This window comes from Miscanthus floridulus, chromosome 18, assembly GCF_019320115.1.
Source record: "Miscanthus floridulus cultivar M001 chromosome 18, ASM1932011v1, whole genome shotgun sequence".
Lineage (NCBI taxonomy): Eukaryota > Viridiplantae > Streptophyta > Magnoliopsida > Poales > Poaceae > Miscanthus > Miscanthus floridulus.
In genome coordinates, this window is record NC_089597.1 from 17,213,362 (window position 1) to 17,235,171 (window position 21,810).

Genomic DNA, 21,810 nt, shown 5'->3' on the forward strand with positions numbered 1-21,810 from the left:
AGCTCGGATGTAGCCGTGCAGGGTGCCACAGGGGGTGCTAGCAGAACCCGAAGGCGAAGGTGGCGACGCCCGAGTAAGCCGACGAGGGACATCGGCTTGGGTGCCTCGATTGACTACGATGACAACACTACAACTGCTTCACTCTACTTCTCTAAGCCATATCCACTAGCATTGGACCTGTGCGCCTGCATGGGGCCTCCCACGTGGGTCGACCCAATGTTGGAGGAGCTCGCTGCCTCGCTCGTCGTGTGCCCCCAGTAGGAGCACCAATGCCTGGATGCTCACCTACTTCGGCGACAGCCGCCCAGGAAACGAACACATTGCTGGTGGACACCAGTTCTCCGTCGAAGACTAGCCTTTATATGACGGACTCACCTTCGTTGTCGCCTATGCAGGGGCCACCACCGATCACGCCGCCATGAGGGGGATAGGCCGGCGTCTTGGATGACGAGGCGCACCCTGACCGAGAGCTGGTCGGGGAAGCCACCCTGGGAGCAATGGTCATGGCTCTAACAAGTACGTACACCACTCGTGCTCCCCAAGAGGAGCAAGCGGATAGCGTCACAGAGTATATCACATATCCCGGTGTCCAAACGAGGTGAGCACCTTGTCTTGAAGCGCCTTGGACTAACAAGTGGGATGTCTCCGTCGACGTCGGCCCTGAAAGCGTACGGAGAAATCTACAGCGGTGACCCCGGTAATATGCAGGCGCTATGTGAGTTGTTCCCACAGGACGACGAGGTGGGTCCGTGCAAGCAACGCCACCGCAGCTCGGTAGCCCGGGCATAGGCCTCCTAGCCGGCGCTGCAATTCGGGTTGATTAGTGTCCAATGCAATGATGTAGCTTTCAGTACACTAGGGAGAGTTTGAGCATCCATGCATATCTCTTCTGATCTCCTAGGGCGTCATTAAGCATGTTGTATTAAACTTTTTCTCTATCTTAATACAGAGACGTGCAAACCAAAAAAGCTACATAATCAATTATCGTCTCTCACCTTATGAATTTCAGATAGGCATATATGTGAACTTTAGAAAGTTGTGGAATCTCAAATTCCAAGACAAATAATATAACCCATTAAGTAGATTTTAATTTCTCCAAATGGAAGGGATCCAAGCGTCCCCTTTGAGAAAAAGAGAGGGATCTTTTCTGATGATGTCTTGGTGTCGATGGCTCTTCTCTTGAATTGAGTCGGTGACTCGGCCTGGCAGTCCTAGTTTCGGGCTTTCGGGCTTTCGGCTGGGCTGCAGCAAAGGCCGGACGCCTCCATGGCATGGGTACAGACCTCCTCCCCAATGTGGACAATACTTGTAGGGGTATTGTTGGTAAGTTGATCTGAACCAAAAATTATTTGGAAACATTTTCAAAAAAAAATTGTAAGTACTGACAAAATGAAGTACTATGTATTAATTTGCAAAAAAGTATCATTGCAAAAAAGTTGTTAGGAAAAATAAAAAAGAGTGAGAAAACACTACAGGAGAAAACACAAATGAAAAGTCAAAGTTCAGAAAAAGAAATATTTGTTGGAAACTACATATGGTTTATGAAAGAGAGACTAGGGCATTGCCACCTTCTAGGTTGAAAGGATCACATGCCCCAAACGGAGGTTAGCTAGCTTTTGAAGCAGAAAATTAAACCTTAACCTATTCTACTTCGAACATTAATTCTTCCAAGAGCTTATCCTAGAATCTGATAATTGCATGAAACATATATTAAGGTTGGGTGGGGCTAGGGGTATTCAAGGGTATTCATTCAATACTTATTATTTTTGCTAATCAGCGGTATAATCAAATATACATGTCAAAAAACGGCGTTGTGAAGCAGTCGTTTTTTGAAAACTTGAGTACATGTTCTTTTAATTCTAGGTTTGACTCAGTTAAGGCTTGTTGATGCAAAGATTGTCCCACAACGGGCTAGAACACTAGCTACTTTGCAACATGGCCTAGCCAAGTTTCCTAGATTTTGTCCGGGAGGGTAACTATTATGCTTTTGTGATGAAGGGTGACTAAATTTACAAGCAAACTGGTAAAGGATGACTATCACACTTATGTGGCGAAGAACGACTACTTTTTGCGCAAACTAGCAAATGAATCGTCGAAGCTCTCGCCCAGGAGGGGGTCAAGGCGAGGACGTTGGGTGGGTTGCCCTAGGTTGACCAGCAAGCCTTGGTCATTGGATCAAGAGAGGAGCAACAAGATGGGGTTGGAAAAATTAGGGCAAAAGAGGTAAAGAGTATATTGGTTTGGGTTTGGTTCGATTGGATACCTCATTCGGCCTGGATTCCCTTGTATTTACAAGTAGGGGTGGTCCTATCCCATGGGGGGCCGAAACCTATTACAAACCATGTTAAAATGCAACTTCAAACTTTGATTTGTCTGCGAAAACCAGCCTAACTGGTTTCAAAACCGACCTAGCCGGTTTTTCCTGGGTGAATCTACTCCAAATTAGATGTTCTGTGTTCTTCAATCGCTTCAACGAGAGGACCACAATGGAGAAGTATATATACTATGCATTTTGACAACATTGCAAAACCCACCCTAGCCGACTTTGGAACCTGGCTCTTGTGGTTGCTTGATGCGATGTGCATCCTAGAGAGGGAGATCTCAGTCCACACGGGTTGGAGGGCCTTCCTAGATGTCAAATGTGGGTCCCCTGACCTCACTATGATCGAGTCTATCAGGAGCGAACCCAATGGGTGTAGCCTCCGAGCCTATGGCTAATTGATCGAAGTCAGGTAGGTGCTTAGCTATCTTTAGTGGTAATGCCTTGTTGAGGGTACCTGTGGTACACGTACACATCAATGAGTTTCCTAGAAAAGTTATCTGAAAAACTCATTATTGGAGATATTTTCATTAAAATGTTCCATGAAAAGTTTCTGAGAAACACTACGTGGAAAAAATAGTGAAAGAGAAAAGTTCCTATGAAAGTTTGCAAAATTGGGTTATGGTATGTATAGAAATGTTACAAAAAAAGAGTAATGTCTGGAGCGAGGATACATACGTTTCCGCACATGTGGGGGGCGGGTTATGGGGTGTAGGGAAGTAGGGAAGGTATTTGTATCTTGTTGTCAGCGCAAGTGTGTGTGGTCCTCTAACGTAACATAACTATAAGCAATAAAATTGGTCAATAAGGCACCTTTTTTGTGTCTATATTAGGTTCTTTTTAGTTATTTTCTCTGATGAGGTGTGTGAATGGTTTGACCCTGCATTGCTAAAGAAAAGTTTATATGGAATTTTCTAGAAATGGATTCATTACAGAGACAAATCTTACCTAAAAAGAGTAATGTTTGGAGCGAGGCAACGTACGCTTCCGCACATGTGGGGTGGTTTATGGGGTGTAGGGAAGGTATTTGTCGCTTGTTGTCCGAGTGGGTGCATGTGTGGTCCTTTGTCGTAACATAACTGTAAGCAATAGTTGGTCCATGAGGAACCTGCTATAAGCAATAATTGGTCCATGACAAACAAATGACGCATGAATTGTTAAAAAAAGTTTGTATGAAAGTTTCTAGAAATGGATTATGTTATGGAGAGAAATGTTACCAAAAAAGAGTAATGTTTGGAGCAAGGCTACATACGTTTTCACATGTGTAGGGTGGGTTAACGTTACAGGGTGTAGGGAAGTAGGGAAGGTTTATTTGTCGCTTATTGTCGGAGCTGGTGCATATATGTCATTTGTCGTAACATTACTGTAAGCAATAGTCAGTCAACGATGCACTTCTTGTGTCCGTTACATGTTCTTTTTAGTTATTTTCTTTGACTTTGTTGCTTGATGGAGTGAGTGAAGGGTTCCTGCATTGTTAAAGAAAAGTTCCTATGAAAGTTTGTAGAAATGGATTATGTTATGGAGAAGAAACTAAAAAACTAATGTTTAGAGCGAGGCTACATATGTTTCCGCACTTGTGGGGGTGGATTACGGTGTGTAGGGAGGTAGCGAAGTGTTTGTCGCTTTTTGTCAGCACGGGTGCATGTGTGGCCCTTTGTCGTAACATAACTGTAAGCAATAATTTGATGAGGCACTTTTGTGTCTATTTCATGTTTTTTTAATAATTTTTGCTGTTTTCATTGCTGATAAGTGAGTGATGGGTGCCCCTACGTCATTAAAGAAAAGTCCCTATGAAAGTTTCTAGAAATATATTATATTATAGAGAGGAAACGTTACAAAAGAATGTTTGGAGTGAGGCTACATGCGTTTCTGCACTTGCGGTGGTGAGGATTAGGGGGTGTACGGAAGTAGGGAACATTTTTGTTGCTTGTTGTCGGGTAGGGTTCATCTGTGGCCCTTTTCGTAACATAACCACAAGTAATAGTTACCATGAGGCATTTTTTTGTGTCTGTTTAATGTTCTTTTTTATTATTTTATTTGTCTTCGTTGCCTGATGAGGTGAGTAGTGAGGGGTTTGACCCTGAGTTGATAATTTTGATGAAGTGTTGGTTGTGCAAACTTGATCGGATGGAGTGAGATTTTGTAGAAGTAGAACAGTTGATGAAACAAGCTAGGTTTTGTTAGGTCGATCGAGTTGATCCAGAACATGTAACTGTGTTTTGCCGTTTGGCTTGAGCTTGTGTGCATAGTTAGAGAAAGCCGGCCACTTGTATCTAATAATTAGTGGTGTGAAAATGTATATCTCAGTGTATGATCGAGTGTAACTAAAAACCATCGTTGTACAAAAAGCTGTAGTTATTCTTAAATTGGACATGGATGGCACACTACAATTAATTGTACTATGTCGGCCATTGATCTGAAGAGGAAAAGCCTTTTGCCATCTCGTTTTTCACGGTCATGTAGCGCACAAAGTTGTATACTTATTAAATAGGAGGGTATATATTAATATATGATGGAAGGTAGATACAGTAAATCAACTGGAGCACTAATAAGCTATTACAGTTTCTCGGAGCACATCGATCGCCGATGTCTACTAGCCAGTAGTAGTATATAGGCTAGTAGTAGTAGTAGGTTATTGTTGGACATGCTGCATCGACGGCTGAGAACTAGTGCTTCCAGTGGTAGCTTGCTCGCTCACGGCCTGAAGAACCCTGGGTGGGGACGGCCGGTGCCCTGGAAGGAGGTGTCCTTGAGGTGCTCAGGTGCGTTCTCGTAGTAGTGCTGCCTCGCCAGCGCGAGGATCTTCTTATCCGCCGCGATGAAGTAGGCCATGCCAGCAACTGCAGGATCCAGTTTTCCTGGACCAAAACAGGCATATACAGAACATGTTTATTTCACTGACATGTGAAGGCATCTAGGCCGTAGAGGAGTGAGATATATGTACCTGTGGAGATGATGAGGGCCTGGCCAGCGGGGATGATGTTGGCCTTAGCCCATGGCAGCATCCTGACGCTAGCCAGCTGAACAACAGAGAGGATATCAAAATCACATAGTACAGGTTTATTATGCTATATGGCGATTAGATTTACATGCTGAGATAGATCGATCATAGATGAACACTCACGGTGGGAATTGCAGTGGCGACGGTCCCGATAGCTGCTGCCTTGAACCCTGCGAGGGCGGCCTCTGCATGCATAGACATGTACTCAAGCATCAGTGCACAAAGAAACCGATCATCGTGTAATAAGCAAAAGCATCACCAAAGTATTCAGTCTTTGTGTCCACAGTGTAGATGCGCGTATATGTTTGAATCTATACCTCGCGAGCATTGCTTGGCGCAAGGTTCTGATCGACGGACGCGGAGGTCACGGTGTTCGGCATGGTGATCCTGAGCGCAGAGCTAGCTAGTCGCTCTCAGTTGTGATGACTGATGACTGGTGACTGATGAGTATAGAAGGGCCGAGGAAGATTGGGATGCAGGAGACGCTGGAGGGGGCTGTCCATTTATAGGAGGCGGCACAGGTCCGGTGGGCGCGTCGTCGGCGCGGCGGACGTGGTTTTGGGGCCCAGACGAAGCGCACGTCCGGATGGCCGGATCGCGGCCTGAGAAGGCGCTGGGTGCGCACGCGGGGCGTGAGCAGAAACGGTGGTAGCCCGCCCGGACGGGCAGGGTGCGCGCGCGCGGTTCACGTCCTCGGCCACGTCCGCTGCACACTTTCCTATCAGTAGCACTCGCCAGTGTGCTCTGCTCTGCATGCAGGCTGTTTGTTTGCATCGCCTCACACGAGATGATGCTGCCTTCTGTGTCGGTTGCCGAAACGAAACCTAACCATTGGGACTTACGTGGTTTTGATTGGAAAAAGGAAGGTAAAGCCTGTGGATTCGAGCGGCGGCATCTGTGTGCTACAAGTATCAGAAAGATAAGCGACCATGAAGCATGATCTGTAAGATGTGATGACGCGGTGCATGCAACGGGGGAGACATGACAACAACAGCCAAACGAGACGTGTTGTCACTGCATGCGCTCTGCATGCAAGTGTGAAGCGTGCCGGTCTACACACACAGGACTGGCCACTGGTGTAAATAAAAGGTATAAAAGTATGCAAATAAACAAATTATCAGCGCTGTAACTACAAACTTTGAACTGTATAAACAAATTAAACGTGAGCAGACTCAAATGGAAAGGTAAAAAAGACATAATTTTTCTTCTGTTTCTTAATAGTAAAAAACAGTCACTCGTTTTTCTGATGATAACAATTCTGTATAAATGATGTGAGGACGGGCTTATAATCCTTGTCACAAGGTGTAGGGAAGTAGGCAAGGTGCTTTGTCGTTTGTTGTTAGAGCGGGTGCATATGTGTACTTTGGTCAGTCCACGAGGATTTTTTTTAAATTTTAACCTTTTTTTTTTTGAATATAATTTTAAATCTAACACTGACGATTTTTTTTAAACTAACACTTTTGGCCGCGCCTATTGCCCTGGCGCGGCCAAATGCCTGTGCCGCGCCATGCATGGTGGCGCTGCACAGGGCTGACATGGCGTGGGGCGGCTAGGGGGCCGCTGACGTGGCCGGTCCTGCCGCGCCATCCATCATGGCGTGGCACTGCCGCGTCATAGATCAGGGCACGGCAGGGCCAAATAAATATAGCGCGCGAGCCCCCCGCCTGCACGCACCCCTGCCCGCCCGCGCACGCCGCCAGCCAGCCGCCGTGCCCCGCCGCCGCCCAGCGCACGCCTCCAGCGCTCGCACGCGGCCGTGCCCGCCCACGCCGCGCCCGCCCGCGCCCTCACCGGCCGCTCCCGCCAGCCGTGGCCACCCGCACCTCGCAGTACCCTCGCCGGCCGCGCCACGAACGCCGGCGCATCAAGGCCGCTCGCTCCTAAGGTACCTCTCTCTTGATTTAAAGTTATTTTGATTATTATTGTATTAAGATAATTAGTTTGTAATTTACGTAGGTAGTTTTTAGATTTTAGGTATTTATTATTTAGTTTGTGATTATTATTGTTTTAGGATATTTAGTTTATGATTGATTGGGTATTTATTATTTAGTTTGTAGTTAGTTATTTAGTTAGGGATCGTAGCGAGCCGGTCGATGGATCGTAATTCATTCGAACGTTTCGATCGTGGGTTAATCCTACCGTGGCCGTAACGCTGAGCGTAACTCGCTCCCTCGCTTCTTGGTTGGTGTTTATTTTACGACCTCTAGCCCCTATCCACGTCCATAGCACATGACCATCGGGCTTTACCTCTTTTGCTCGCTTGTTTATCCTAGCCTTGTGCCGATATATACATGTGCTTTCATATTGCATTACAAGTAGTTCAAATTTTGCAATGCTACATAATGTTAATTTAAATTTTGTTAATTTGAATACTCTAACGCTTTGTTTATCAATTTGTAACAGGATGGCCCCTCCCACGTAGCACCCGTTGTATCCCATTCTGGAGGTGGAGTACGACGACCAGCACCGAGCACACATCTTGAGTGACAACGACGCAGAGGTGTCCTTGCCTCCTTTGAGGCCCCACACTCACACCAGGGCGCATCAGTGGGACGAGTGTTATACGCCGTACATACGACGTGCCGGCTTCCTCGAGCTTGTCCGTGTTGTCAACCACAGTCTTTCGCCCCTTGACCCAGCACTACTTACTATAGCTGTAGACAGGTGCGAGTGCATTCTTTGTACGTAAACTTTCTTGTAACAAATTGGAGGCAACTAACAATCGTTCTATTCTTATAACAGGTGAAGGCCTGAGACCTACACATTCCACCTACCTTGTAGCGAGATGACCTTGACGTTGTAGGACGTGAAGGCTATTTTAGGCCTTCGGTTGGGGGGACTTCTAGTGACAGGGATAGTTGACAACGATCACTGGAGGGAGCTGGTGGCTCAGTTTACTGGTTTTCTTCCACCGGACGACGAGGCTTCCAAGAAAAATAAGTGAGAAATTCAAGCCTATTTAATACTTGCATTACTTTACAGCTGGAAAAGTTTTGGTGTTTCGTCGTCCTGAATCATAGAGCGCTTTGAGTACTTGGACCCACAAGCTGAGGAGGTACAGATCGATAGGTTCGCTCGAGTGTGGCTCTGGCACTTTCTTGGTGCTTTCCTCTTCCCAGACGCCACGGGCAACACCATCAGCTAGATCTTCCTTGACATACTTCGCCAGCCGTAGGAGAACATAGTGGGGTACAGCTGGGGCAGCGCAGTCCTGGCATGGACGTATCGACAGCTATGCGTTGCCTGTCGTCGCACCTCAGGACATGCGAACCTTGGGGGTTGCTCCTACCTACTCCAGGTTTGGTGTTGGGAACGATTGCCCGTTGGGAGGCCCCTTAATAATGGTTTACCGGTAAGTACTTCGGTTCATTATATTCTTCTAGGCAATTAAATATGATTAGATTATTTGTTGCTAATTCGTTATCGTATTCAATGCAGCAATGGAACGGGTATGATACACTCTCTACAGCTCTGTATATCTGGACCGAAGCACAGTTAGTTAGAGGGAATGCGTAGTGCAAGTACAGGGAGTATACGAATGGTCTCGACGTCCTAACACAGCACCAGGTTACGCTCTCTATACTATCGTAGCAGTGTCTTCTTCGATGTACACTATATCACAATCTAACACAATTACGAAATTTCAGGTGTTTTGGTGTCCTTAGGATTCTCTGGAGCTCCAGGACTATCTGAGTCCTATCACTAGGGATGAGTCACACGAGTATCGCTGCGACGTCCCTCTTATTTTCTTCCATGTGGTCGAGATTCACTTGCCCATCCGGGTCTGCAGACAGTTCGAAAGAATGACATGGTGCCCACCACCGCTGTACTCCACCAATCAAGAATTGCACGGGTGCGTTATCGATTAATAACAATGCTACAATTCAGAGGTGTGTTTGGTACAACTAACATCGTTTTGCTGTAGGTTTGACCGCAGGAAGAGGTATAAGACCAAGGATTGATGCGTGACACACAGCTCGTACATCCATTTGTGGCAGACTAGGGTACCACATGCGGTCCTTGAGGGTTCTCCACACGACCAGCACACCTTCGACGAGTACCTGCGGTGGCTTCATAGGTCTACGAGGACACATATCAAGCCCCCGTACACTGACGTGGCGATTGACGAGGACTCAGAGGAAGATGTCATCAAAGATGTGTATGACGTCACCACTAGGGAGGACACACAGCTACAGAGAGCCCCGCTTCAAAGATACGTGGTAAGATACTTGAATGGTACAATTTGTTATCCTTTTGGTATTAATTATGTGTACTAAAACTGTCCTACCACGTTTCTGTACCAAGGTGACACAATTGTCAAGGTTGTCCAACGAAGCAGCGTTCCAGCTTCACGAGTCTAGAGGGCAGGGGCCAGGCGTTCTCGCGGCTTTTGTGGAGGTAAACATAAACTTGTCCGTTTCAAAAATATTTCTTTATTGTATATGCGTTTGGCTAATGAACTAACTTTAACGTCTATTTATGCAGAAGGTGAAGAAGAGCTGCAGGAAGCTAGCTCAGAAGTTGAGCTGCATGGACACCCCTTATGAGGAACCGCCACTCCCCGCGTGGTCGGGTGGCGCATCTTCAGCCTCTTTGAGGACACCAGCCGGCTCTTCTCAGGCGATGACGCAGGGTGCCACTTCCGCAGTGCGTACACCACCACATCTTAGCGCTGGGAAGAACCCTGCAGCCGAGGATGAGGTGGACGACGATGACGACGACAACGAACCCCCGGGCTTCCACGGACAGCACGGCCAGTGGGACGAATGGCCGCAGGACGAGATCGGCATGTCTCAGCTAGGTAGTGCCCCGTTTGGCACCCAAGGAGGTACTAACAAAGATAGTTTGTTTTAGTACGTAGGCTCCATGAACTAGCGATCATAAAGAACTATAAGTAATCGTGCGTATCATATACCTGTAGGATATGAGCCGTACGCACCGTCGACGTGACCATACCGACGTTGGCTACACTCCCAATGTGTTGCCAACAAATCCGAAGAGACAGAGGCGTCCGAGGGATCCTTACACTCCTAGGTCTTAGTTTGTTTTGGTCAATCGAATAGTGACATCCGAAACTTGTGGGTTTATTTGGTTATTTTATGTCAAACTTATGTCAAAACAATGAATATGTTATGTGGCAGCTTGTCAACTTGCTTATTATTCGTTTCGTTGAGTCGTGGCAGCACTGTCGGCGAGATTAAGTACCCTACGTTCGGGAACCGGCAGTCCTAGCGTATCTGGACACCGGTAGCAATTTTTTGTAATTGATTAGTTAAAATGGTGCATAACGGTATTATGAAAGACGAAAAACTAATCATTGGCTTATCAAATTCTCTATTCGGCCGTGAAAAAACTCAACAATATACTAGCGCGACACGTTTCGATTCTACCATCCAGGTAGCCCGGGCCAGCGGCGGGCGCAGCGGCAGGTGTGGGTGCTCGTGCGGTATCTTTGGTCCTGCCGCGCCACGCAACACGGTGCGGCACTGCCGCGCCATGATGGGTGGCGCGGCAGGACCGGCCACGTCAGCGACCCCCTGGCCGCCCCACGCCACATCAGCCCTGTGCCGCGCCACCATGCATGGCGCAACACAGGCATTTGGCCGCGCCAGGGCAATAGGCGCGGCCAAAAGTGTTAGTTTTAAAAAAATTCGTCAATGTTAGATTTAAAATTATATTCAAAAAAGGGTTAAAATTAAAAAAAATCTCCACGAGGCACTTTTTTTTATCTATGCCATGTTCTTTTTGGTTATTTAATTTTCTTTGTCTTCGTTATGTGATGGGTTGAGTGGAGGGTTTGTCCCTGTGCTTATTTAAATAAAATTACTATAATAATTTCTAGAAATAGATTATGTTATGGTGGAGAAGAAACGCTACCAAAAAAATAATGTTTGGAGCGAGACTATATACGTTTCCGCACTTGCTGGGGTAGGTTAGGGGTATAGGGAAGTAGGGAAGGTTTTTGTCGCTTGTTGTCGGAGAGGGTTCATATGTGACCCTTTGTCGTAACATAACTGTAAGCAATAGTTGTCGATGAGACTTGTTTTTGGTGTCTGTTTCATGTTCTTTTAACTATTTTCTTTGTGTTCGTTGCCTAATGAGGTGAATGAGGGGTTTAACCTTGAGTTAATTAAGTGTTGGTTGTGCGAACTTGTTTTAACTCATGACTTGTGTACTTTGATGGTTTTTTTGGTCTAATCTCAAGATGTGCTGGTTCATGTTGTTGTAGGTGTTTCATTATATAGGAAAATGGTGTTAATAGAATATGATAATATATTTGTTGTTTCTTTGCTTTTGGTCATTACTAAAATGTGACGAGATATGTTAATTATGTATTTGAACTATTGATTAAATATATTGATCTTGGCCTCTATGTGATGTTAAATGGGTTGTGCTAACCTATCTATGATCTATATGGGTGGGACTAATCTCTAATCTATATGGCCTATTGATGTGAGATGTGTAAAAATAAATGGGAAATGGACCAAAGAATCATAAATATTAAAATGTGGGCTAGACCGAAAAAACTAGCTCTAACAATGGGCTTGACCCATTATAAGCCTACCTGCAACACAGAGTTTAACATGCCACGATTATGTTTATGACATTTTTATGAACCGCCAAGTTAGCGCCACATCAACATTTATTATGTTTTTTCTCCTACGTGGCATGGTCAAAGAATCTGTGACTAAAAATGTCATAAATCTTTGTGACATACAAAGTAACGCGATAGATTTATGATTCAAAATATGTAATTGTCATAGAACAAGGTTAGAGACGCATGAAAGGTGTAACATCACAGCCCATCGGTAGCATGTAATAGTTGGCCGTTGTGTGGTTGTAGTTGGTTGGTTGGTTTAATGCCACCTTGAAATTTTAAAAGGGTGAGGACCAGCTTATAATCCTTGTCAGGGGGTTAGTCATCACACGGCGTAGGGAAGTAGGGAAGGTGCTTGCCGCTTGTTGTCGGACCATGTGCATTTGTGTCTTTTGTCGTAACATAACCGTATGCAATAGTCAGTCCACCATGCACTTTTTTGTCGATCTATTGTTATTTTTATTATTTTCTTTGTCTTCGTTGCGTGATGGGGTGAGTGAAGGGTTTGTCCCTATGTTTTTTGAAAGAAAAGTTACTATAGAAGTTTCTAGAAATAGATAATTTATGGACAAGAAATATTACCAAAAAATATGTTTGGAGCGAGGCTACATATGTTTTTGCGTTTGTGGGGGTTGGTTAGGGAGGGTGTAGGGAAGTAGGTAAGGCTTTTGTCTCTTGTTATCATCGGGGAGGGTTCATGTGTGGCCCTTTGTTGTAACCTAACTATAAACAACAGTTGTCGGTGGGACTCTTTTTGGTGTATGTTCATGTTCTTTTAATTATTTTCTTTGTCTTCGTTGCCTGATGAGGTGAGTCACTACCGGACTCAGTGAATTTGCCGAGTGCCAGGGGCACTCGGCAAAGCCCAATTTGCACTCGGCAAAGGCTTTGCCGAGTGCTGCACTCGGCAAAGAGCACTCGGCAAAAAAAGAGTCGGCAAAGACGTCTTTGCCGAGTGTCTTTTGTCGGGCACTCGGCAAAGCCTTTGCCGAGTGCCGACACTCGGCAAAGTTGGAACCGAAAAAAAAGCCGAAAAAATAGGAATTTTTACTCAAAAAAAATGAAATTTTTTTTAATTGGTGGAGGCCCCCACCGGTCAGCGCCCATCCATCTCCGGCTTTTTTCGCGTAAATTTCACGGCTACGCGGCCGACGGGATTCGAACCCAAGACCTCCCGCTGCGCACAAACCTCCTCTACCACTACACCACACTGTCACTTGTGTCTAGATTCCGTTTTAGTTTCCAATATATTATACTAAACCGAGTGTAAATTGCTTATTTGAGACCCTAAATGAATTCAAATCAAAAAGTGGTCAACTACAAAGTTTCATAACTTTTTGAGATCTACAATTTTCATTTAGTAAGTTTTTCCATCCGAGGTCGTTTGAAAAATTTGAATTTTAAATTTCAGAGATTCAAACGTAGTTTTGCATGATAAGATGATTTCAAATCAAAAAGTTGTCAACTACATAGTTTCATAACTTTTGGAGATCTACAATTTTCATTTAGGAAGTTTTTTCATCCGAGGTTGTTTGAAAAATTCAAATTTTAAAATTTTCAAATTCAAACGTCGTTTTTGCATGAAAAATGATTTCAAATCAAAATGTTGCCAACTACAAAATTTCATAACTTCTCAAGATCTACAAAGTTTATTTTGGTCATTTGTTCATCCGACATAGTGGTAGTAACATTGTTCACAAATCATATATATCTCTCTTCTATTTTCATGAAATTAATATGAGAGATGTATATTTTATGAACAACGTTATTGTCGCTTTGTCAAATGAAGAAATGACCAAAATAAACTTTGTAGATCTTGAGAAGTTATACAACTTTGTAGTTGAAAAGTTTTTCATTTGAATTCATTTAGGGCCTCAAAAATTGATTCGAAAAACTGATTTGCCGAGGGCCAAAAAAATGCACACGGCAAAATACCTCTTTGCCAAGTGCCAAAATATGGGCACTCGGCAAAATACGGCTTTGCCGAGTGCTAGAAAAAAGGCACTCGGCAAACTGAGAGTAAATTACTTGTTTGAGGCCCTAAATGAATTCAAATCAAAAAGTGGTCAATTACAAAGTTTCATAACTTTTTGAGATCTACAATTTTCATTTAGTAAGTTTTTCCATCCGAGGTCGTTTGAAAAATTTGAATTTTAAATTTGAGAGATTCAAACATAGTTTTGCATGATAAGATGATTTCAAATCAAAAAGTTGTCAACTACATAGTTTCATAACTTTTGGAGATCTACAATTTTCATTTAGGAAGTTTTTTCATCCGAGGTCGTTTGAAAAATTCAAATTTTAAAATTTTCAAATTCAAACGTCGTTTTTGCATGACAAGATGATTTCAAATCAAAATGTTGCCAACTACAAAATTTCATAACTTATCAAGATCTATAAAGTTTATTTTGGTTATTTGTTCATCCGACGTAGTGGTAGTAACATTGTTCACAAATCTTATATATGTATCTTCTACTTTCATGAAATTAATATGAGAGATATGAGATATGTAGATTTTATGAACAACATTATTGTCGCTTTGTCAAATGAAGAAATGACCAAAATAAACTTTGTAGATCTTGAGAAGTTATACAACTTTGTAGTTGAAAAGTTTTTCATTTGAATTCATTTAGGGCCTCAAAAATTGCTTCGAAAAAATGATTTGCCGAGGGCAAAAAAAATGCACACGGCAAAAAGCTTCTTTGCCGAGTGCCAGAAAAAAAACACTCGGCAAAGACGTATTTTGCCGTGTGTTTTTGTTTGCCGAGTGTATTTTATTTGGCACTCGGCAAACACGGTATTTGCCGAGTGCCCGATAAAATACACTCGGCAAAGCCTCGGCACTCGGCAAATCGCCGGTTTCCGGTAGTGAGTGAGGGTTTAAACCTTCAGTTGATTTAGTTAATAAAGTGTTGGTTGTGCATACTTGTTTTGCCTCATGACGTGTACGTACTTTTGATGGAGTTTTTGGGTCTAATTTTAGAATGTGCTGGTTCAATATGTTCTCGAAGAGATGGAGGCTTACTGCATGTGTTTCATTATACAGGAAGCTTACACACATGAGTTGCCTGATGAGAGACCGAACCTAGCTGCGGCGTTGTTTGGTTCGCAGCGCGAGTTCGATGTATCCAGCAAGAAGAGGTTCCTCATATATATATATATATATATATATATATATATATATATATATATATATATATATATATATATAGAACTACTATTCTGTAGCTGGCTACAGAATAACTTATTCTGTAGCCACTTTGAGTTACGATAATTACTATGTTATTTTACGAGATTATAGTAACTCCTTACTAAGTGGTTTAATATAACGTTATGGTAAATATCCCCATGTGTTATAGTAACCCAACTATCGTAAATATGTATTTATATTATGGTAAATTAGTATATAAAATTATAGTAAATGGAGGTGGCTACAGAATAACTTATTTTGTAGCTGGCTACTGAATAGCCTCTCCCTATATATATATATATATATATATCGCTTCTGCAGGAGAGGTCCATTCCAAGAAAAGAGACGGACAAACCCATTCTACTTGCATGCGGGAGCAACTCATACCGAATGGGCTCAATCCGTTAACCACACACGCTGTAAGTGATTCGATCACCTCATCATACATAGGACTGACTTGTACAGGTGATGCGTGTCTTCTTTTAATAATACTGGATATAGAAAAATGAAAAAGGTTGATTCAGTAGCTTCTATTGTTTGGACAGAGATTATGATGCCGTAGAGATCAATGAATTCATTCCATTTGATTTGATGACTACTTGGTCGCGATTTTTTTAATCTCTGTATGCTCCAGATTAACAAATAAATTAAGAAAAATGGCATGAATCAGCCTGCCCCTAGGGCTCTTTATTTCTTCCCTTTCCCATGTGTGCAACCACTCGCTCCTCGGTTGATACTTCTTATAAATTAAAAGACATACGAAAGCGCCGCCATGGCGACGCCGAGGAAGGCAAGGCTGGATTCAATAATAATGGACGGCATGGTGCGCCACGACGACGACGCCACTCGCCCGCCACCGACGGCCGCTCGTACTTGCGGATCTGTTCCTACCGATTTCACACTGCAGTTAACAACGAAGCAAAAACCAGACGATTAGCGAGACATTCTTACGCTGCAGATGGATAAAATTTTAGCACTAGTAGGAGGAACTTGCAGCATCGATCACCTTGTCGTGCTCGGGCAGAACGTGATGGCGTACGACGTGCCGCCGCCGGCGCAGGTGAAGGTGGAGGTGGCGTCATCGTACGCGTAGCTGTAGGCCCGCGGGCAGGACTTCTTGAAGAACTGCGAGTATGCCGTCGGCCAGCACGCGTCGGGGTTCCCGTGCTCCCCGTGGCAGCAGTGCTCCGCGGTCCCGAACGCCTCGCATGCGCTCTTGCACGCCACGGCGGCGACACCGGCGGCGGCGTCCCGGACCCGCAGCTCGGCGGGGCACGCGGCGTTGAGGTCCATCACGCACCCCGTCAGCAGGCAGTTGGCGCCCCCGCCGCCGCCGTGCGGTGCGTGCGGCTCCACCAGCATCGGCAGGTTGTACCCGTCCACGAGGCTGACGTCGTAGAAGTCGAGGCCTTCGTGGCCGTCGAAGGTGAACTCGGCCAGCGTGGCGGGCGGTTTGGCGCCGTGGCCAGCGCAGTCCAGCCGGCCGGAGCCGCAGTTGCCCGTGACGCAGGCGAACCTCCCTGCGGCGTCGACGGAGCAGTGCGTGCGGCCCCAGAGACGGCCCGACCACCCGTGCGGCGCCGGCAGCGACCGTGACTGGCCCGGTTCTAGGGCGAAGCCCGTTGTTTCGAGCGCCGGCGAGCCCGCGCTGGACAGGATGCCCGGCCACACCGTGTGCCCGCAGTGGTTCGTGATGGTCAATGTTCTCGCGCAAACACCTGATGATCGATCGAACCAGACAGACACAGTGCAAGGGAAAGAAAAAAGGAAAGAAATGAGCACAAGTAGGTCACTAGGTCCTCTTTGACGACGTGCATATGTCGTACTATATGGATTGGCAGCTTAGTTATATATACGGTACCTCCAGCTCGGAAGGAGATGATGACGAGGATGACGTGGAGTAGGGCGAATGGAGCTTGGTGTGCTTGCCCCGACATTGCGAGTCAACTAAGCTAAGTGAGGGGCAAATGAGAAGATCGAGAGTACGTGAGGAGCTGAGCTTCAACTTGGCAATGGCGGCGAGTGCTGACTGGTGCGCTGCTAATGAGTCGTAGGTGTCGTCCCTCCGGTCCTCTACTTATACATGTGCTCTCTCCCTCTTCCTACACGGTCACGACGGTCTCATTGGGGACTAGTGGCGGTAGGCGGCGACGAAATGCTATTACTTTGTTATTATATATAACATACTCCCATAAACAAATCAAAAGTCCAGTGCGTGTCGATTTACGTGATATTATAGTATATTCGCGCAACATATGCCTTGTGATTGGATTCGGCCTCATGCATGGCAATTTAGCCCACCGGAGGATGAAAGTTGTCGGTCCGTTTTCTTTCGCTCAAAATCACGTTAAGACATGCTCATGTATGCATGCACACTCATCTCTCCGACAACTGCTAGGTGAACTACACTACAACATTCCTAAGGGTACCGTGGCGGTCCGCGACATCATCTCATCGGTTTTCAAGTCCAGGAGTAAGTAACGTACATCATTGAGAAACTAAGCACATTGAGCTCGACATCCAATTCGTTCGACATGCCCTTGGGATTTCCATAGACAAGCCTTTTATTATAGCAATTTTTAAATGCACATTTATAGAGGCGGTCAAGTTAAGAAATCCACTTCTAAAAATCCATTTTTCAGAAGTGGGATATGCTTTGAACGTCTCCCTAGATCTCTTGTCTCTTAGAATCATTTATATATAGCGGCAGTTGGATAAAAGTGCCGCCTCTTAAAATAAAAACCCTGTCTCCTGAAATTGTTTCTATAGTAGTGATAATCATTGTGTTAACACGATAATATGTCATCTTTCGCCTATGTGTATGTTTCAATTGTGCTATGGCATAGAATATTAAATTAAATGCTTATGCGTGTACAATAGAGTGCAAGAAGGTACATAGCGGAAGTCCTAATAGTTAAGTGAGAAACAAGGCAATATTAAGCCATCAGCAATGCAAAATGAGTAAATGATGGTTCGGAAATTGTTTGCATTGGATCGGAGATGGCTTCATTTTTTTCCTAACATATATCATAACCAAAGAAAATTATTTACCACCGTCGTGGTCACGGCGAACTTTCATGTTCTATATACTTTCGGCAAATTATAGTGGAGCGATCTTTAAATCAAATTCAAAAGAAAACCAAAGAGTCCACTGTCCCGCACATGCTATGCAAAACCAGGCTAAGTCTGCTTGCTAAAAAAGATCATGTACGCCCATGCTAGCTTAAGCGGAACTGTGCACCATTTTTTATTAGTATGCTTGATCAATGCTTAATTCGTAAGAAAGAAGTCCTATGCTTTTGTGTTGTCCTACGACCATTATTTCCATGAAAAGGGTGCACTGTGGCTAAAAGCACTGTCCTGGTTCAGTCAAAATCCCGGCGAAAAAGAAAGGGACACTAGCTAATAGAATTCACTCCATTATTGAAAAGGTGCGGTGCCTTTAGCTGAGATTTCAAGGATAGTTGTCACCAAGTTGGTCCGGCATCAATATGTAATTAAGTTCTTCAGTAATCTGCCGTCTTCGTAGAAATTTAATTACTACCATTTTCTCAGCTAAGTGTATCAGGACCATGAGCCATGAGCGAGGTGTGCTAAAGTGCGTAGAGAACATCCACCAGATTTCCTAAACTTAGGTCTCCTTTGGTTTACAGGAATTTTATAGGAAAATGGAGGATTTCATTTCCTATACGATTCAACATTGTAGCACGTAGGAGTAAGCCGTAGCAAATTGTCAGGCCTGCTTCTCCGACAACAGTTGCGCCGTCAGGCTCTACTCCGGCATCGCCTGACGGGCTTCGTAATTCAAGACCAAGAGCGGGCTCGGGTGAGGAACGCTCGCTTCTACAGCCCAGAGTGGAAGGCCCAGTGACCAAAGGGCGTTGGCGCACGTCTCTTTTGCTATTTAGCCTGTAGCTTCTTGCCGAAGGGGCAACTTTGAACTCTGTAACAAACAAACAGATCAGCGACTGGTTTCAAGTCCTTTTTTTTAATGAAATGGTTTCGAGTCCTATAGTCACCGTTGTTCACCAGTTCATGGAAAAGGCAATCAAAAGAAACAAGCGTTTTCTAAATGACGGTGGTTGGTGGCTGTGCCCTCAGTTTTCGGACTCACTGGGTGTGGCGCTCCCAGTTTTCAGCTCGGCAGCGGCAGTATATCTGAGTGTGACTGGGCTGCCGCGCGCTGGTGACTGCCCACGTGCTGCCCACTGAGGGATAGCTTATCCCTTGCAGACACATGCCTATTTTCTGTGTATAGGTTTCCGGTGACCAGATCGGATCCCCTTACGGTAAAGATGGCTTAGAGCACGTTTACTTCCCGGATTTGGGAGTGGCCAAATAATTAATGTGTTATTGTAGTGTTCGTTTGTATTTGTAAATTATTGTCCAAATATTGACTAATTAGGCTCAAAAGATTCGACTCGTAAAGTACAACCAAACTGTGCAATTAGTTTTTGATTTCGTCTACATTTAGTACTCCATACATGTACCGCAAGTTTGATGTGACGGGGATTCTTCTTTTTGCATAGTGCCAAATTCAGGAGTTTGGTGGAAACTAAACATGGCCTTATATAGGTTATATTCTATTGTAATGGTAATAATATATAATTAGATATTTATAGTAGGATTATTTTAGATGTCATACTATCTTTCAAAATTGCAAGGTGGTGGTAATGTAAATTTAAATTTAGGGATTATCTTATGTTGTGTTTTTTATAGTGACAGATAAGGGCCGCTTTGTATGAGTGGGGGTCTAGGGATTTTCTTCGTCTACGTGAAAAGATCTTCTTTTTAAGTCAAAATACTTGGGGTTGTCTAGCCACCGCGGATCAAGCTTTTTTTTTATAATGACACTAGGTAGCGTGCCCGTGCATTGGGACAGTAAAACTTTTGTACTAAAAACATAAGGATCACACGATAGAATAACAATACTGTGAAAACGTTAAAGTGACATTTAATTCAAAAAACAAAATTCGTGAAATTAACACCGTCACGGAGAGCGCGGTGTCGTAGGCTCACCGACTCGGTAAGGGCCGAGCGACAACCTTGCCCATACCTATAACAATCCAAAATTTAATGCATTAACCAAGAATTTACGAGTAATCAAGTATGTTTTAGCGATGTGGTAAAGATAGAAAGGATAAATAGATCAACAGAACAATTTGAATTGTTATGAACTCTTTAAGGTTTTTTCTAAGCAGCTAGTTCTCAATTTGCTATACAATGTCAAATGATTTGTGCATCCACCGAATAGCAATCTGGACACTAATAGACTTCAATCACATTAGAGAAGTTGCCGATGCCAGACCTTAATCTTTGTCCAAGAAAATACAAAAGATATGCCCTACAATAATCGTCACCTATGTGGCCGGTGTACAGTAGTCACCGATGGTACTTCTTCTTATCCTTGGTCGCTCTTGGAGGCTGCAACTTCACGTCACCATTGAAATTGTAATTGGTAGCAGACACATTGCTCTGTTAAGATATTATCATATTGAAATGGCTCCACGGTATTAACAAATTCGTAAGGACTCATTGCTGGACGAACAGCTAGGAATTTGTTTCAATCTGTAGTGTATAACACTTACTAAAATTGGATAAGAAGCAAAATTTTGAACCACCACAAGATGTCTAGTAGAAGAGGGAAATATACCTTTTTTTTCTCGATCACATTGTCTATCTCAAAACGAATCAGTGTAACCATGCCTTCAGATACCTTTCTATTTGGATCTTCAATTGATAGAAAAAACTATCATTTAGGATTACATTCTCTTGGATCAATCCATCTAACAATGACGCTAGATCCCACAAATACATAATCCGGTACCACACAACAGCATCAATGACCAAAGAATCAACATACTACTAAGATTAGCTTAAACATGTGTTGTCAAAGAGTTTGGTAAATGGAAGCAATTTATATTCTATATTTCATTTGCCATAAAGGCATCAACAGAATGAAAAACGAAGCTGTAGGAAAGACTTACAAAAAAAATAAAATTTTGATTTAACTTTTGGTTCTCGCAGACAACTGGTTACTCAGGGGTTAAATACTAAATAATCTGACAGTATATCAATCCAGTTTTGGTCTTGCTGATATAGGTTAGCAAGCAATATCAAAACTAAATAACCAAGGAGCGTACTATCTCTGTACCCTGTTAGTCTATGTAATACAAGTCTATAAGGTGATAGCAAAATTACTCGCAAATAGGCTGAAGATTATTTTACCAGACATCATCAGTGAACAACAACGTGCCTTTGTGCCGGGACGATTGATCACTGGTAACATTCTTTTGGCTTATGAGTGTGTGCATGGTATTAATAATAGGAAAAAAAATAAAAATCCGGTCTCTATGCAGTGAAGTTAGATATGCATAAAGCATACGATAAGAGTTGAATGGAGATTTTTGGAGGTTACATTTGTTTTTTCTAGTCATGCCTGATTAGCTAACAGAGGTAAATTTTATCATTTTTGTAATTGTATTGAAGAAAATTACCAAGCTTTATCTAGCGAATTCGATCGCACAAATAGTGCAGATATGTATATGTAGAGGTGTAGATCACTAACCTGCTCTTCTAGAGTTCCATGATTTTGACATAAAGATTTATATTGCAGTACCTGACATGTCGTAGTGGTTTAGAGACATGTATTGGCATGAATAATTGAGTTCTGGCAACTAAAAAGCAAACTGAATGCAAGA

General features: G+C 43.8%; 1 protein-coding gene and 1 pseudogene across 1 annotated transcript; both read right to left on the bottom strand.

Annotated features, from left to right (window-relative positions):
- Nucleotides 1-5,014: 5,014 nt before the first annotated feature.
- LOC136522779 (early nodulin-93-like) lies at nucleotides 5,015-5,701 on the bottom strand (annotated as a pseudogene).
- Nucleotides 5,702-15,692: 9,991 nt separating this feature from the next.
- LOC136522772 (thaumatin-like protein 1b) lies at nucleotides 15,693-17,134 on the bottom strand. Its single transcript, XM_066516576.1, has 3 exons — nucleotides 16,971-17,134; nucleotides 16,116-16,827; nucleotides 15,693-16,010 (listed from the first exon to the last, which is right to left on the bottom strand). Exons 1-3 carry the CDS (start codon nucleotides 17,044-17,046, stop codon nucleotides 15,857-15,859), a joined length of 942 nt encoding a protein of 313 aa, XP_066372673.1. The 5' UTR covers nucleotides 17,047-17,134; the 3' UTR covers nucleotides 15,693-15,856.
- Nucleotides 17,135-21,810: the final 4,676 nt, after the last annotated feature.

Excerpts from the sequence above, each read along its gene's own strand:
- LOC136522772 (XM_066516576.1), bottom strand. The coding sequence starts at position 17,046 with ATGTCGGGGCAAGCACACCAAGCTCCATTCGCCCTACTCCACGTCATC. Across the intron at positions 16,828-16,970 it reads CATCTCCTTCCGAGCTGGAG|GTGTTTGCGCGAGAACATTG; the intron begins GTACCGTATATA and ends ATCGATCATCAG. Across the intron at positions 16,011-16,115 it reads TTCTGCCCGAGCACGACAAG|TGTGAAATCGGTAGGAACAG; the intron begins GTGATCGATGCT and ends TGTTAACTGCAG.